The sequence below is a fragment of the Sturnus vulgaris genome, chromosome 5, assembly GCF_052056855.1.
Source record: "Sturnus vulgaris isolate bStuVul1 chromosome 5, bStuVul1.hap1, whole genome shotgun sequence".
Taxonomy (NCBI): Eukaryota; Metazoa; Chordata; class Aves; order Passeriformes; family Sturnidae; genus Sturnus; species Sturnus vulgaris.
In genome coordinates, this window is record NC_142247.1 from 52,903,651 (window position 1) to 52,922,557 (window position 18,907).

The 18,907-nt window shown below is 35.4% G+C and overlaps 1 protein-coding gene across 9 annotated transcripts in view; it reads right to left on the reverse strand.

Annotated features, from left to right (window-relative positions):
- CADPS2 (calcium dependent secretion activator 2) overlaps nucleotides 1-18,907 on the reverse strand; it is a 282,843-nt gene that overhangs the window by 151,556 nt on the left and 112,380 nt on the right. For all 9 annotated transcript variants that reach the window (XM_014877698.2, XM_014877697.2, XM_088165718.1 and 6 more), the window contains exons 4-6: nucleotides 14,283-14,363; nucleotides 12,494-12,730; nucleotides 8,632-8,753 (exon numbers count right to left, since the gene is read on the reverse strand). In XM_014877698.2, the coding sequence (XP_014733184.1) occupies nucleotides 8,632-8,753; nucleotides 12,494-12,730; nucleotides 14,283-14,363 (440 nt within the window). The remainder of the gene's footprint in view (nucleotides 1-8,631; nucleotides 8,754-12,493; nucleotides 12,731-14,282; nucleotides 14,364-18,907) is intronic.

Consider the following 18,907-nt stretch of genomic DNA (forward strand, 5'->3'; position numbering starts at 1 on the left):
CAAACCATTTCTTCAGCACTTCCCTTCCAGAAAATGTCTGTTCAGCATCTGCAGCTGCACACACTAAGCAGCCCATCATTTAATTTCATTAATTTAATTTAATTAATGCATTGTTGAGTCACTATCTAGTGTAGTCACTCAAAAAAAAGTAAATTTTTGGGTAATTTTTTCTTTTTCTGTGGATTCAGCAGCAAAATTAAGGGGTTTTAGGTGATTTTTACAAAACACCGGGAATCCCTTCTTGAAACATTTTTCTCAAGGGAATGAAAGCTCCAAAATGTTATTTCAGCAACAGCAAGGATACACTGTTTTGAAGGATATGCTAATCTGTAAAGCTCCTTTATACAACTAGACTAATATAAAAGGAAAAAAGAATAAACTGTTAATATGCAGATTTTTTTTCACTATTTGCTTTTGGTCAAATAACAACTGTTTTGAATAAAGGAATTAACAGAGCTCAAAATTACTGTTTATCTGAGAGCTAATCATGATCTATGCATAATCATGCATTTGTTTTTAAGCATAAAAATTATTAATATATGAAAAATCACTTGTAAAATATCATAACAAAAGTGTGACTAGTTTTTCTTTCAAACAAAAAAGTATCTAATAGAAACCAGAAAGGCAAACCAGAAGAGGGGTTCAGTGCATAATAAGCAACTAAGTAAAAACACTCATTTATGCTTCCTACACTGAAAAGAAGAAAAGTGCACTCTAACAGTACAAAGTGCTATTATGACAAGTATTGTCATTACAAACATAAAACAGTATGAATAAATTATTAGTCTTGCTTTCCCATCTCAATTTCAACACAGGCAACTAAGACAAGCGAGGGTGCAAATTTTCATGGGTATGTATCTAGACTGGCACACTTCCAGGCACTGGCAACCACTGGTACATATTAAGTGAACAATTCATGAGAGGTATTACCTCCTGTTCCCTACCAAGGTTCAAACCCACCTAGAGACAGGTGATGGGCACAAGGGCAAGACATGGTGATTTATGCTCTTGAAATTTTATATGCCTATTTATTTCACTTTTTTCCCTGAAAAATATAATTATGAATCCATCACAACACTGTAAAAAGTTTCAGCTCCTATTTACTTCAAGTTTCTTTGTATTTCTGTGACACTTTAAACCTTCAAAATGTTCTAGAAACATTTTTAACTCACAGTACTTTGATGAAGCAGGTAGATGTTGTCATGTCAGTCTAAAGATGTGGGAAAACAAATCACAAACTAAGCTGACCTACCTGAGCCTGCAGAGTCTGTCAGGAAAGAGCCAGGAATCATATTAGAAAACGTCAGTATTCCAGCTGGCATAAGACCAGTTGGTGTGTTTTATTCTGAAACCCCTTTTATTGCTCTTTCTGACTTGTATTGCTCTTATCAGCTGTCCAAACTACTCTGCCTTTGTTTTTGCTGTCCTCCTACACTAAATCCACTGGTATTGCTTTCAAATAGGCACATTAATGTGTAGAACCACATCTTAAATGATGTATAGTTATGAAGAAATTTCAGGATCTATATATATATTCTCTTCATCTGTTCAGTAGACTATTCTATATTCTAGAAGTACTGGACCTCTTGACACCTCTGAGGATCAATGCACATACTAACACAGTGACAGCAAACAAGAGTCTGTCCATAATGGGGTGAAAAACAGTCTCCTGAATGTCATGAGCATTTGAGATGTATAAAGTATTCTTAGACTGAACAGGATCCAAAAGCAGGAAGTTCTTACTTTCAAACCCTCTTTCTCAAGATTTCTCTTTACCCAAAACAACAACCCTAAACTAAATTACGCTGTAAAATGTGTTCCAATGCAAATACTATATCCAGTAAAATGTTTAGCAATTAATTTGAATGCAGCTATGTCATACTGCTTACAAGACATATAAGCAAATTTTTGAAAGGTCTCCTCAAATCAAGATACAAGAATAGGATATTTTTTAAATGTAAAATTGGACATTTAGGTCATATCAAATTTAAGAAGAATCCAAAGGAATTGTTTTCATGTTAACCATTGCCCACAGACTAATTAAACACAAAATAATCAAACTTTTCTAAGATAAGACAGGTGCAGACCACTCTGAAACATAAATTTCAAATTCACTCAACTTAAGTATTCCCAGAGGAGATGGATGGTAAAAATTGAGGTAATCCTTCTCAACCCCACCTTTTTCTTTGACAGACCACATTCCTCTAGACAATACTTTATAGGCTGTCTTTGCCTTTAGTTTGACCCTGTCAGAGACCAGGTAGATGTATTAGAATAAGGCTTAGCCTGATCAAAACCATTTTGCTTATAAGCAAGACTTAATTAGCTTTGGCTTCATCATGCTATTCATAGCCAAAGGCCTTCCAGTTTTAAGCTGGATCACACAACTGCATATGCTTTAGCACAAGGTTAGAAAGCTTTAATCAAAAGCTTTAACAGAAAGATATTAGTGGAATCTGTTGTCGATGAGGTGGGAGTGAGAATGGAAACAGATACAACTTGTGCATTAAGCAGTGTATAAGCAGTCTTCCTTCAAGCTCTGATTGTTATAGTGAAAGGCATGGGTGGGACATGCATCTTCAAACCCAAATATTTCCAAAATGCATTGTGAAATAAAACTAGCATCAGTCTTGCATGCACATAATAGTACATTTTAAAAGAAGACAGATACAAAGCTATTGTTTCCAGCAGTGCCTCTAGATAAGGAGGGTTAATACTCTCTCTATATGTTATATGTATTACATAGGATATATATTATATACCCTAATATATGCCTTGGTGACATAAGGATTATGTTTATTGTTAACTACCCAAATACAGCAGGGAATACAACCAATCTTAATTATCTCCTTTCATCCCAATTTCTTCCACACAACATTTCTTTATCTGAAAACTGAATATTTCCTTCTAACAGTAGTGGCTTTAACAAATCCCTTAGATAGATAGAATATTTTGGGAGTTAATAATAGAATCACCATAAAATTTAGGTTGAAAGGAACCTCTGCAGGTCACCTAGTTCAAACCCTGTGCAGAGCAAGAACAGTTAAAATTAGGTTGCTCAGTTTTTTATCCAGTGGAGTTTCAAATGTCTTTTAATATTGTGTCTGTATATAATTCATATTTCTCTGCAATAGGAGAGATGAAAATTTTCTTCTAGAATATAAAATGGTAATCAATGACATCTAGAACCAATGCATCAAGTGAATAAAACTATCAAGTGTATTTTCAGCTGAATCCATATTTGTTTTGTGAAACTCTTCCATCATTAATCCAGAAGACTGGTATAAACGTGTATTCTTTTTCTTCTCTGTCATTTCCTTTGCAGAACCAAGGAAACATCAGATAATTTTGCACTGTTAATTTCTTTTTTTCCCTCTTAACAGCTGGATAACAAACATATATGGTACTCCAGTTTTTTGAAAGACTCTTTCTTCTACCCTATTTTGTGAATTGCTGCAAAAAGAAACACATACTGACATATGACAAGATGAACATAATGATGGAATTTAACCTTTAGAGATATAAAGATGAATCTTAGAGAAAATTATAACAATCATTATATAAATCAATCAACCTGAATTTATGAAAGCAGACACACTTTGTTTCCTGTTGTGATCCCCACTTATCCCCCTCAAATTCTTATTAGTCCCATGCAAAAAATCCCATGTGCAAAAAAATTAATTTCAATACTAAAAGGCAGCCAGACAAAGAACAGGAAAAAGCCCACACTGTAAGGAGAGTTAGTCAGCTTGCCTGCAACAGAAGAGTTTGATTACTGCCTCTCTGATCAGCCAAACCTTGTTTCTGTCCTGCCTTTCTTCCTGTGTATATTCTCTTATTTTCTATTTAAGAATCAAAGCAGAATAAGGCAAGTACAACTTTTCATTCTACCTTTTCTCCTGTGCAAAAGCAAGAACATGAATTCCTACATATGAAAACAATACGAGGCATGACTGCAGAAAACTAACAGTATAATTAAAGTATTACTGAATGAAACAAATTTCATTTATGCAGATGTATCAGACAGAGAGCACTAGCATGTGGGAAAAGAGGAGTAGGTGTGTTTTCTCTTTCCGTACATGCTGCATATCTGTGTTGTCAACCACAAGTTGAGTGACAGGTTAAGTGTTATTGTCCCCTTGTTTCCCTTAATCAAAAATAAATAAAAAAATATACAATTGCAAGAACTATGATGAAGATGATGAAAGAAAACTTTCTGATATCTGTAACATGATTGTCAAATATTCTAAATGTTATTTATCCTTTTTCCCTTTGGAAATGCTGTCTTAGGCCACACCTCAAAACATCGTATTGAAAAAGTACTATTTTTTTGTGAGCAAACATGTCATTTAAGAAAGTTTTGAATTTTAGAAATTAGGCCTTTTTCTCCTTTTTTTAAACTCCTCTATGGAAGTTTTTCTATGCAATCTTTAGTTAATGTATGCAGAAGCTATCATACTTCAAATGCTTTATGGAATTAATGATGGTAGAATATGGCATAAAAATGATGTAAGCACCATTTACTTTATTTGTGCACTACTGAGCTTCTCTGCCTCCTCTAGTCAGATTTAATCATGCATTCTCCACATACTTCTAACATAAAATAGCCCTTTTAATAAGATTCTAAAATCACCGGCAGTAAAATATGATCATCTTATTTGTCTTGTTCACAAGAATATCTTGTCTCTATTAGAGTTTTCTCATCATCAATATCTGATATTTTCCTATTGTATGAGTATGTGACAAGAAAATGTCACATGTAGTACTAAATGATAGTATGTTCCCACTTTTTATTTTTAGGCATGATTTTACATTCCTAAAACATGATACTTTCAAGAAATCACATTATTTAATATTCAGAATGAATAAAAATCAAGGATAAGAAACTAATGTGGATACCAGACTCCACAAGACTAAAAACAAGGCCACTTCAGTAATGTCTGAAAATGAAATTAGCACTGGATTTCTGCAGATGACCCCCTGTGGCATCACAGCAACAAAGTTATGCAAAGCTTCATACAACCAAAAGGGCCTCTGAGGGTTCTGCTTACTGATCTCTGGTAGAAAAGGTCACAGGCTACCTTGGAGGGATTTTCAGCAGGGCTAAAAGGCAGGAAACGGTTGGAAGGAATGATGAAATATTTCACAGGCAGTTATAAAAATTTTATAGGGTTTGCATATGAAGCTATGTAACTGATCTGTCTGTAAAACTGTACAAGACATAAGCTCAGTAAAACTGCATTATTCTATAACATTTGCATTTTAGAATGAGCATTAGTTACTCAGTAAGATACATATAAGCAGTACGTCATTTAGCTTGCTAAAGAAGAAAATTAAGCACTTAAACTCACAGAATTATTATTCAAAGAGACAGAAAGCAGGGGTTAAGTGCATTAACAAACCAGAAAATATTTATTACTGATGAAAACTATGCTCTCCTTCCAGAGACTCTAATCAGGCATCTTCCCTTTAAGAACTAATGCTGTTTCTAGCTTTCAGACTACTCTTAAGGTGGCACTCAGGGATTTAGAGGAATACTTATATACATATATATAAAAAGAGAAAATATTCAGCATTTTGGAATAGTGGATAAATGGTGAATTAAGTGTGCACTTGACTCATGTGTCCATTAATCTCTCCTCTAAGATCACACTGGCTTGCAGTAGCATTTTGAAGCATTCATCTGAGTATCTTATTTTCTCCTTTTCACTGTCAGAGCTTTTGAATTTTCTGACTGAGTAGTACCATTGCATTGCATACACTGATGTTTCACACATTAAAAAAACAGGCATAAATAATTCCTTATACAGTGGTGGGTTTTTTATTTTGTTTGTTCGCTTTGATTTTTTGGTTGTTGTTTTTTTTTTTTTTTCACAAATGTAGCTACCAGCTCAAAACGATAAAGTGACTACAGAAAAATGTGTGTGACAAGCACATGATTTGGAGCTCCTGCCAGCAGTCTCCCACAGCAGGCTGGTGGTAATCATTCACTTTTCATCACTGTCTCATTCCATGCTTAGTATGAGAGCTTTGGTACCCTTTTCTAGCTGCTCATCCTACATAAAACCTGAAGTTATGATCTCCTCCAGCCTCACTGATACTTTTCCTTCATATCTGAAAGACAGTACCAAAAATTATACCAGTAAGAAGCCACCTCCAGCAGAAGGCAAAGCAGGCAGGCAGTAGCCTCAGGCATCTGACAGTTGTTTTTTCTGTATCAGGAAAGAGATGGTCTGGCTGTGCTTGTCCACCAGTGCTCTTCCACCACCATAATTTCTGATTAAATTCTGCTAAGCCCCCTTAGTTGCCTCCACCACCAATCAATAAAAGCAATACTGCTACTGCCAAGAAAATCTGATTTGGCTCTAACAAAAAAACTAAACTATGGAAGAAAGTATGTCCCTTTTCATAGGCAGCTTCCTCCATCTTCTTACTGTTTGCTTGTAATTTGCTAATTTCATGCTTGTGTAATTTAATATCCTCCCTCATTGCCTCAAAAGACGTCTCTATCTGTGCTAAAAAGCTATGTCTCTAAATACTCATAATCATACTGCATGCCAATGTCTCCTAATCACTCTTACCAGAAATGGATAAGAGCACAACTCAGAGGAGCACAAGAACTAGATACTTTTCAGAGCTCTATAATCCTTGTCCTTTTAAGTTACACTGTTTTACAGGACTGCAGTAACTCCCATTCCTGTGCTTCCAGACTACAGGGTATTTCCCAAAAATTCATCTTCTAAAGATGCACTATTTTTTCCAAACAAATCCATGTGACTTTGGTTTGTACACCACCGCTTAGATGGAATAGCTCATAATCTTCTTTCTCCCATATTCAATCAACTTATACCTTTTGAGCCTGAAGTTAATTAAATCAGTTTACAAGCTTGCAGCAAGTCCTAACATTACACCTTTTCCTAGAAACACTTCAGTTGAACCTGTATTGACTCCACCTTTTCTGGAAGTTCTTTTTCACAAAGCTTCTACTTTTTCAAGAAGGAAAATCAATTAATTTCTTGGTAATTCTTACTTGATGCATCTATATGCCTCTGATTGATTTTACAGGCTCTACCTTAACCTGCAGTATGAAATAAGTAAGCCATGAACTGTTTGTGAACCATCGCTATCATGTTTTGTTCACTGTATCTGGAAATAGCTAGAGAAGACAAAACCCTTAACATCCACAGACTGTTTCCTGAAAGGAAAATATCCAAAATTCAAAACCTTGTATATTCTAGGTGATTTAAAGACTCATACCAATGTTATCAGGGGTTAACCAAGCGTTTAAAGCAGACTCCAATAAGTTCAAGGATGAGGAAAAGGCAATACACCATCAGAAGAAACAAGAACCTTGGCTTTGTCAGCAGGTAAAAGCTGTAGGCATGTGTTGCAGGGAACAATATGAGAGCAACTCTAAGACAACGGACATTTTGGGGATGTACCCTCCATGGAAAAGCCTAGTGGGTCTCATGGGACCCTGAGCCACCAAAAAATACCCCAAAAGGTCAAAATATAAGCAGGTGATGTTGAATACCCACTTACGACCTTGCTTCAATGTGTTCATCTGTGTGTCTTTTTTATTATCATTCCTTTTTAGAAGGCCCTCACGGAGTTCATGGAAATGATAAGAATAAATATTCCAATACCCTGGAGAAGGAACACAGCCAGGGACTGTGACAAATTAATTTTACATCTCGTCCCACATACTTAGTGTTCTGCAAAGCTGTTTGGATATGCTTCTGGCTATTTGCCAAGGAAAGTTGCCACAGCTAGAGGAAACTCCACCAAATTAGATCTCCTCCTTCTCCCAACTGTAGAAGAGACAGATAAAACTGTGCTTTGAATTTAGTCTAAAAAAATTCTGTTTCTGTGGTCCGAATAGAATAGAAACTACCATCCCAATTCCATAGAAGACGTTTTATCAGATATTGCAACGACTGCAATTTTTAAATTGTCTTTCACACGGCACACTATGGTGCCAGTAAAACCCCAACATATTGTCTGGAAAGTTATCTACAAAAGATTCCAAATGACATTTTAACAGAGTGAAAAGTGTCTGAAGACAGTGTGTAGGTCAAACAAATCAACGAATTTAATTTCTTGCTCTCTGCTACACTAACTGGTTCAACTACAGACAGCATGATGTTATCCCCCTCCAAGTAAGTTTTCTGACTGCCTCCATCAAAAATTAATTGAAAGAAGTGAATTCTATAATTTAAAATGAAATGCGCTCAGCAGGTGAACAAGCTTTGTCAAGATTGATTACTGAGTATTGATTTCCCTCCAATTGTAGAAGTTACACTCCACAAGGCCACCTGCACATTAACCTAGCATATATAAAATCACCTCAGGCTAACATCTATCAAGAGGTTTGTATTTTTGGAGGATGCAGTCTCTAGCTCTTTTCCTCACCTGTACATTCAACGACTTTCATTTGGACACTTTGTACTTACTGCACCTTAACTAAGTATTATTTGCATTTTAACTTCTCAGAAAGAAATTGAGATAAGTACTCAGGAAAAAATTCACATAACCTAACACTAAGCTAATTGTAAAAATTGTAAAGAAAATCAGACAAGTTCTCCCATGACAGAAAAGAGATACTGATGCAGCAAGAGCAGAGTGGCTTACTGTGGCCTCGAAGCTTCTGCTTGGTCTGTCTGAAGCTTTTCACCCCCTTCCACTTCCATGGTGCAGTAGACAATCCGATTGGGAGCAACTGACTTTAAACCTTGTACCTCCATTATAACAATCTGAGGAAAAGAAATAGTTATCTTTCAGATAAAATTACACAGCACAATTACTGCAGTACTAAGATCCATGGATATTTAAAAAAAAAAGAAAAAAAAAAAAGGAAAATCCCCAAAATCCTGAAGTTCACTCACTCAAATATTGAGACAGACGAAAGTTTTGATTTTATCTTCTTTTTCACTTTCAACATCTAGAAGGAATTGAAATTTTTGCTTTGTTTCTACTTGGACAGTGACCAAAAACTCATTCTGGTCATAATTTAAATGCCAATAGTGCAATTTGAGACTAATGTCTAAATAGAATTCTAAAGCTTTATACATAAGAAACTATCTTTTAGTAAGTCATCTCTAAGTGAATATTTACAGAACAAATAGATTATTAAGTCTGATGGTAGACAAGTAACTACTAAATTTTGTTCATCTTTAGAAAGGTAAATTATAGTGCAGCGTCTCTGGAGGTTGTAACTCTTGAACCTCAGAAGAGATTTGGTGGTGTGCTGAGCAAGAGGCAGGTCACAGCACTGATATCAGCTCCTGTAATTTTTTTCCCCACTATGCACATCCCTTCCTTTTCCCAGTGCAGTACTTGCAGTCAGGTTCAGTATGTATATGAGGAAGAGGGAGCACAGAAACAGAAAAAGCTACCGCTACCAGCTGTGCCCTTCAAGTTTTTCTCACCAGGGAAATTATGAGCTTGGCAGATTCTACAGATTTTCACCTCCTCTAGACTACTCAACACTAGCTCAGAAAAGCCAAATTCAGCTCTACTTTAAATGCTCTCCACCTTTTATAAATCTTGTCACATTGTGAACTTACTGGAATTTTTGCATTTCAGATGTTTTTAATTCAGAAGACTTGAGAAGACAGTCAGGTTCCCCTGCTTTCTTTGGAAAAGCTGCTTTTCTTGCCAGTTCCATTTGGGCCCATGCAAAAAAACTGGGAAAAATGTACTCTATCAAGAGAAGCTGCCCTCAACTTTAACATTAACCCATTTGTTTAATTTGTTTTAAAGGTTTCAGAAGTAATGACTACTTTTGGTCTCATTAGAGGCAATTGGTTTTAGGTCAGCAGGCAATTACTAAAATATGTTGCTATTGAACTTTGCATGTGTGCCACTTTGCTCCAATTCAAATAAATTAAACTAGACCTCGCCCTCAGCTATGAAATCCTTTGTACTTTAAAACTCCCAGAACGTTAGTAATAGTTATATGTCTTGCAAAATTGCTAGCTTTTAAATATTACAGTGAGACAACAGTCATTGATCATTTAGACCATATTTATATTACCCGTAAATTATCAGTACTGCCTATTATGGTTTATAAAAACAGCAGTTCAGGGAGACTGATCAAGTCATCCCTCTCTTCCATCTGTTGTTCTGGAATTCAAGTGGATAGACAGCACTAAAGATCCTTTTAGGTAATACTGCCTATATGGTCTTTCCACATACCAAATATGTAATGTCCTTGCTGAATACTGACTTCATGTTTACTCATTTTTATGTTGACACTTCTTTTCCTGAGTTTCCAACTTAATTGCACTGTACATTTTTCTTTGATAACAATTATGGATTCCAGCACTGGAAAAAAGTTGCATGTTATTCCTTCCAAAGGAAACTGTTACTAGTGGCTGTATTAACTCATTAGCTGATAAATTAGCTTCCTAAATGCTTGTCTATTTTTGACACTGTCCAACAGCTGAAGAATATAAGTAAGTCTTTTCCTACTACTATGTTTTTTATTTTTTCTTCTAAATTTCTACAAACAGGATATTTAAGGAAATATTCAACTTGTAAAAACAGTGGCTGCTGCTTGCAGCAATGCTCAGGAATGTCTCTGACCTTAGTCAGTAAGGTCCCCTCTAGAACACTGTTAATATTGCTAGCAAATTTTACTATTTATAATAACAATGTACAGTGATAGCAAGAACCTGGCCACTTTACCCCGCATCTAGAAATTTTGGGGTTCTTCCACTCTATCCTGTATGATGTATATTTCCTATTCATGTCCTAGGCCTCAACAGGGATTCTACTGGTTACCCTACAATTGAGTTCCCACACAAGATGTGACATAGATACGTTTATGTGTTATTCAAGACATGTGAAATTGTGTACATTCAACATCACGTTTTCAAAAAAGGAAGTACTCTGTCTTCTAGGAAATGCAATCAGTATTTCTTATTTGGCCATTTACGTAGAAAAAGATTACATCTTCCATATTTGAGTCTTCATCAATATCAATTCAACTGTTTCCTTTTGCCCTTATATCTTGTGAGATTTTGCTTCCCAAGAGCAAAATATGCACATACTGTTTGGCAAGAGAGTCAAGTTATGTGATTACTATCATGTCTCAAATGAAAATCTGCCCTACTAAAAACTATCACATGTAGAGTAATACTTTAATTCTTTGCCTTGCACTGGATGAACTGTAGATTAGTTATGTTGTAGCAAACCTCTTTATTGCTGATGGGGAAAAAGGAAAAAAAAAAAAGTAGTTCTCCAGACCTAATAGTCTACATATCTGGTGTAAGAGCAGAGGGGCTATAAACAAAGCAAAGCAGCTATAAATTTACCAGAAATTCTATCTCCTGTCATTTTTAATTTCATGATTGTTTCAAACTTTTACTGTGCTTTTCCCCTAAATATCACATCATTTCTAGTACATAATAGTTCTCTCTAGAGGGACAGAGAAGTCTTTTTTTGCTCTTACATCTATCATCAAGCACACTTTCTTGAAGACCAGAAATATTACAGCCAAACTTTTTTGGTACTTTTAAAATTATTCAGAACTACTCCTGAAAATGTTATTTATGGATCTTTCCAGGCTTGGTATTCCCCTTGAGGCAGAAATGGAACATGTGATGGAGGCACACAGGATTCAGCACAGGAGTTATAAATACTTCATCTTCTCCTATACTTCAACACTAAGGACTGCACTCCAGTTTTACATGCTTGATGAACTAAAACTTTTTCGCCTATAGAATGATGGATCTTACTACCCTTTGAAAGCTAAACGTTGGGCTTTTACATTATTAGTTAGTAATACTAAAATTGCATATAGTGGCATAAGTAATTTCTCTTTTATGCAAAGAATTAAAACTTCTTCATTGTCCATATTTGATGTTTTTTATTCTGTATCCTAAATGATGAAATGGGAAAAAATTATCTGAATTTTCAACACATAAAAAAAACCAGAAGCTCATTTCACTTGAGAAAAAAAAACTATTGAAAAGATAAACAATTCTTATTTCTTTTGCACTCTAACAATTGAAATATTTCTTCTGTAACATTACCTGCTGTCTTAAACAAACTGAAGCCACTTCAAGTGCATAACACAAGTGTGGCACCTTCTGACCAAGAAATACACAATGCACACTGTGGTAATGTTTTGATTCTACTATTATTGAAAGCAAGATAAGCATTTCTGGGTATGCCCATTTGCAGAATTGGACCTGAGTTATGAGGCCAGGCTGGAGGGGGCTTTAATCAATCCTGTCTAGTGGAATGTGGCCATGGCAGGGGAGTTGAAACTAGATGATCTTTAAGGTCCCTTCCAACTCGAACCATTCTATGATTCTATTCTGTCATCAGAATTGTTTAAATAACCTAATGTATTTGTGGCTTCTCTTGAAATAGAGATTTATACAGATTAGTACTGCATCCCTACAGGCTAATAACAAAAGAGTATCAAGACAGATATTCTAGCAATATAAGCCACCAACAAGTTTTCTTTGAAATTTGTGATTACCTCTAATGTGAAGGAGAGAACCACATCAGACTTTGACAGCTGAACTTCATTTTCATCTCCTATGTCCAAGAATGCAGAATTCTGTGACCGCTTTAACTTCTGCAGTTTGAATTCTGGCCCACCTTTAGACACTGGTAGACTTTCCAAATTTGCCATCAGCAAATTCACTGAAGACCGCAACTCTTCTATGTACATGTTCTCCATTTCCTTTGTAACAAATTTTGGGAATTTTCTTTCCTTGGAAAATATATTTCAAAAGTTAGGGCAGAAAAAAGATTTCCCACGTTATAAATCACATTAATTTAAATTTACCAACTTGCTTTCAATTAAGAGACAATAAATAAAAATATAATTCATAATTTCAGTGTCCATCTATTTTTAGGTCTTCAAAACAGTAACTGAAAGACTAATCCTGACATATCAATACAGTACAGTTAATCTTGGAAAGAAGAAATAAAGTAAAAATGGAACCTTGCATCCCCTAATCATTTCACTATAAACCCAAGCTGAAGAACCACACATTAGGTATTTCTACTTACAGGTGTTTTAAGCATAGTAATTAATAACACATATTTAATGTTACTTTCCATATTTTATAAACTGGCATTTATAAAATGACCTGTCCACTGGTAGTTTTGTTACTTCATCTATTTCCCATGCGACCAAAAATTAGTCAATCATATTCATGCTTCTAAAACCATGACAAGAAATTCCTATCAATGTGTATCAATTCCTATCAATTCCTAATAATGGGCCATTCCTTTTGAAAGTAATGTTTACTTGCTATGCACAGGTTTATTTTAAACAATAATCTCTTTCTTAAACATTAGAAATAACTTAAAAATCTTTTTTTCTCCCCGTAGAAATTAGACAACAGTACTTAAATATGGTGTTTATAACAATAAACACAAACAAAAAACATATGTACATGTAAAATGCATATATGAACTCATATATAGACAATTTTTACAGTTTCTTCAAATATTGAATACTAGATGCTTAGGAGAGTGTCATTCAAGATTAAACTAAAATGCAGATTATTCTAAAATATATGTTTTACATGTAGATGAAAAACAAACACCAATCCAAATATATTCTCTGCAAAGATAGGCACTTTGCTCCTTAAGGCAATTTTTATAGTTATGTGTTGTAACGCCTGTCATAAAATGTTTTATATTAAAACCTTTGATTTCGTTTCAATAACAAAAACCAAGCAAGCTGACTCTCACCAAAAATTCCTGCAGCAAGTCATGTGGACTGGCTCATCACAGCAGGATAGAGCCAGTAAATCACATATTGAAAAAAACCCTAAAAATAAAAACAAGTAACTTATAGGTAGAGACTAAAAGCACAGGCCAAGGCACAGGGTTGTCTAACAAAAAAGCTCCGAATCGTCAGTAGTGTTTTTTAAACTACTATATCCTGTGAGGATCATTCAAAAAATTATACACTCACACAGAAGACAAATAAAACAGATTGTTATTGTGTTGTCAAAAGATCTTTACTCTGGCTAAGATGCTTTTTCTGTCCAATGTAAAAAATGAGGAAAATTGGACTTGCTGTTGAAGGAAATGTTGGATCACACAGGATATGCCTTTCCAATACCAGGTTTTGCTTTCTCCCTACCTCAGCTGTCAGACATTCTTCAGAGCAGAAATGCACCTGCCAGATTGTTTTCAAACAATCTTCTGCTTAATTTTAGAATCAGAAACAGGAAACACACATTATGAATCATCCCACTCAATCTCATATGAAGATATGTTCTTGGTATAAGAAAGCAATCACTTACCCTTGCCATTTGTTCTGCCAGTTGTAGCCGTCCATCTAGTTCACGTCTTATCTGGGCTGCTTGCTCATCTCCATTATCCAACTTGGACAGAGAACAAAAATAAATCAAACTGTGAGAAATGCACTATATTTTAACTTTATAGCAAGCCATGTAGCTAAAGAACAAGAGAAATTCATTTTCATCTTAAAATCAGTGAAACACTTAGCAAATACACAGCTTTGAGGCTCACCAAGATGAAAGAAATATAATGGCCACCATATAGTCAGAGCAGTCAGGGTTTCTGAAGGTTAACAAGTGCTTCCTTGCATTTTTAATACTCAGGCTGTACAGAAAGCATATTATTTCTATATAAAAATAGTAGCTAAGATAATTTCTCCATGAATCAGAAAACTGGAATGACAGATTGGCTTAGAAATGTTTGCAAGGAAATTTGCTCTTGGGTGCCGCGAGTTATAGGCACACATAGGTATATAGAAGAAAAATGTGAAACATTGTGAAACATGTTGAAACCCTAGTGCATTTAGCATATAGTTAAGGTTTAAGGATACCTGAATCGTTCTTGACTAAAAGAAAACTTAAAATGTAAGCAATGCAAACTGTCAAAAACAAGTTCTTTAATTATATCAGATCTCCAGCTAATAAACCTACAGTTAGCTTGGGAAATTAGTCATTTTAATAAACTAAGGTTTTTCAGTGTTTTTTTCTCTAAGACTGCTAATCTGAGCGCATCATGCCAAATATGTAACACCACCTCCTTTACAATGCTCCTCAGTTAAATTCAATGCTTCTTAAATCATAGCATTCATGAAAATTAGAATTCCAATAATAAAAACAACAACAACAACAATAAGAAAACAACCACAAAAAAATTTAAAATGCACTATACAGTGCTTACAGATCAATTAGAGCAATGTGCTTAATGCAAATCTGACCATATTTAGAAACAGGATGAAAAGTGTTTCACTGCTAGTACAGAAGTGGTAACAGAACATGGAATCTGCCACCTGTGCAATCTGGCATCTTACAAGATTCTTGCGGAAACTGAGCCAGGCTACCAGAAAGAAAGAGAACAAAACCTGATGGCATCCCCAGAAGAAGCTAAGGATTGTATCAGAGAATAGAAGACGAACAATGTGCCAGACTGGAAGGGTTCTCCCACTAAGCCTGTCAATAAATCTCCTCCTAACTTGACTGTGAGCATAAAGGGCAAGACTATTCTACATGAAAGAAAATGTTTCAAGTTTTCAGAATACAGTTATAGTATTCAGAAAATTCCTAAGTTAGTATTCTTCCATTTCTCAAAAGAAAAGACTGCTTATTGAACTTGTCACTGAGAATATTTCTATTTTCCTTTGTATTATAACCACATACTTTTGTAATTATTTTTGTTTTCTCAGTATGAAAGCCTGTCTTAACTCTACATTGCTTTCCATCATCTCTTTGTACTTGAGTACTTAAAAATGTGATTTCCCTACTTATTTATTTTAAAACTTCAGTTTTCTTCCTGAAATACTTATAAATTCTAGTGCTTTTTCTGTTTGTATATGTTTTGTAAAGTATGGAAAGAAGCTGAAGAGGTGAAAAGAAAAGAAGGCTGCTTTACTTACAGAAAAGAGCCAAGGTAATAATGACTGGTAGGTCATTCACATCTCCCAGTAAGATGTAAAACTGTCAATGTTATTATTTTTGCAGTATGCAAAATGAAGTGATAATCAGAAAAACGGTAACCTTGATACCTCATTCCATGCATCATTCTACCTGTTTTTATTCTAAACTCAAAAAATATAGGAAAAACAATTTTACAAGCAATGCATTTAAGTGATTATGAATGTATACTCAATCATTATTTATCCACTGACTATGAAGTTAAAATGGCAGGCAGATTGAGAAAATTCTGGAAATATAAGCAACATTTGGAATTTCCAAGTTTTGCCCACTTTTTTACTTGATAGAACCCATCACATGAATGGGGAGAAGTGACAATCATTAACATCAAGTGTACCGTTTTCCTTAATTCCATATTTGAGTATCAGATTCATACCTAGGACATCTGTGGATATCAAATTATGACAACCATTGGAGTAATTTTCAACTAGGAAAAAACCAACTAAAAACCAGAAAAGCATGACACTGCATAAAAATGAATATAAATATAACAGTGCAGAACAGCTACTCAGATTTTCTCAGTATTGCAATTGAAGTTTGGTTAAAAGAAACCGCTAATTTGAAAGGATTTGTAATAGAGGCTTTATAAAAAAGGTTTTGTTTGGGTTTTTTTAAAGAGTAATTCACATTTACATGGGCATCACATATAATGCTTCCCACTCTTAAATATAAAGTCATGTTTTTCAAAAATTACAGCATTAGATATTATTGAAACAGAGAGTATCATGGTTTAGGGCAAATTTGGGAGATAACTTCCAAAGGGCTCCCCTCAGGAAGTAAACCCCAGCTCCCCTCCCCCAACTGGTTCGGGAAGAAATTTCCTCAGAGAGAAGTGGAAAAATCCTGTTTATTCAACAGGCAAAGCACTGCCCAGTACAAAAAATGAACGATATCAAACTACAAAACCTCTCGCTGCTCTGAAGAGATGACAAACCCAGAAAGTCTCTCTCCTGTGGTGGTAGCTCGGCTCAGTCTGTTCTCAGTCTCTCTGGCGCTGGAAAATGGCGCTGCCCAGGCCAGGCCCCGGTGGCCGCAGGTGCGAGCTCCTGGTGCTGCCCCGGGTCCCCAGTCCAGAGCAGGTTCAAATAATTCCAGGGGGAAAAAAGGAAAAAAAAAACCCAAAAAACCAAACAAAACCCCCCCAAACAAACAAAACAAACAAAAATACCCCAAAAAAACAACTTTCCAGGGAACTTCCCTGCTTCAGTTAGTCAGAAACGAACTAAAAGCAAAGGAGAACTCTCTCTGCTGTCCACCACGGTGACACAGTGCAGGAGGACGAGACGATGGAACTCCTGTCTCTGTGTTTTGAAAACAACCACCTCAGACATTCCATCACTTCTCCTTCCCCCTCCTTCACTGTCAAATCCAGCCTTAAAGGTACAAAACTTATTTCTGGGCTAAACAGACAAATGGGGATACAATTCAACGTGACAAAGTCACCCCAGGACAGAGAGTACATAGAAATTATCTTTAACAAAAAACCTTTCAGCTTGCTGCAATAGTAATTGTACCATACCATAGCTATTTTATTCATTTATTGCATCAACACTAGAGATGCTCCCATGTCACTTAAACCCCACATAACCAGTATTGTATGCTAGCAGCAGGAGACCTCACTACAGAACAGTCTACAGACACCAGAGACCTGTTTTCAGTAAGTCAGATACATCAGAAGTTCTGACCAAACAAACTAATGATTCCCCTAAATGCCACACATATGGCATCGGAATCTTGTAAAACCTAGGCAAAGACATTGACTCCCCTTTTGAGGGCTAGTTAATTCAGTAGGAACATTCCCAAATGAGCAAAAGCATGAGAAAGACAGGTTTTCTTTCTGCAAAAATGATTATGTTTTTTAAAGCTTCATCAGAAAAGTTAGTACTTATAAGTGACTATATTTGGGTGAATAAAAAGTTACTTTGAAAAAAAATGACAGATCATCATCTCTTTTTTTTCCCCAATGGTGTTACACTAAAATAGCTTTCTAAAAATAAACTTACCACCATCAGATATCAACCTATTAATTAAAAATATTTTTATTCTTTAATGCTTGAAGTTGCCTTTTTTTTTTTTCACTCTGAAGGGGGAAATCGTCTTTGGAAGTGGAGTAGGACCATCCTCAAAATGCAAGTTGACCAACAATTCTTATTGGGAGAATTTCAGTTTCTTATATAAGTGTCCACCTCTGAAAGACAGACTTTAGTTTTTTACTCCAAATTTCTGCTCTAACGATTCCAGCCTAAACACTTCCTTGGCTCTGAAGAGACCATTATAGATAATAGACAATATACTGCTTTATCCATAATAACAGAAGTGGTGACCATCTTGTCAAAGAGTTCAAGCAGTATCTTGCTTTGAAGTAAGGATCTGACATTTAGTAGGATCCCAACTGTGAAAATCAGCTCAACTCTGGTCACATTACGAACCTTTGAGAAATCACTTTAGCAGTAGTCAAGCTACAAACAGCCACTACCAGAGGCTAAATCAAACTGCATTCAGACACATCTTCAGGTTGTGCTGCCCTCTGTCTTGAATCTGCATGAAGTCAATGCTCCTCCGTTTATCTGGTCATCTTAGAAAGACTATAAACTTATCAGAGGTAAAAATTACTATTCAGAAATATCATGCTATCTTACTTGACAAACTGTTGCTTAATTTGTATGCCCGAACAGCACAGAACAGAAATACAGCTGAATAAATGAATGTTTCTATATTTTAACAGGTTGGAAAACTATGGCATTCTTTATGATTTCTATTAAAATACTTTCTTCTCTTTTAAAATTACTTACAAGGCTGTAATGTACCAGTGTATTCTGGTCCAGAATAAAAATTGTACACTAGAAAAAAATCTGGTTAATGTGCAACTTAAGGCAAGAAAGATACTAATGCTGCCAGGAGGTGCTGTGCTAAAGCCCCTGGCACACGCCTACATTACTCTACACACAAACAAAGGCAGA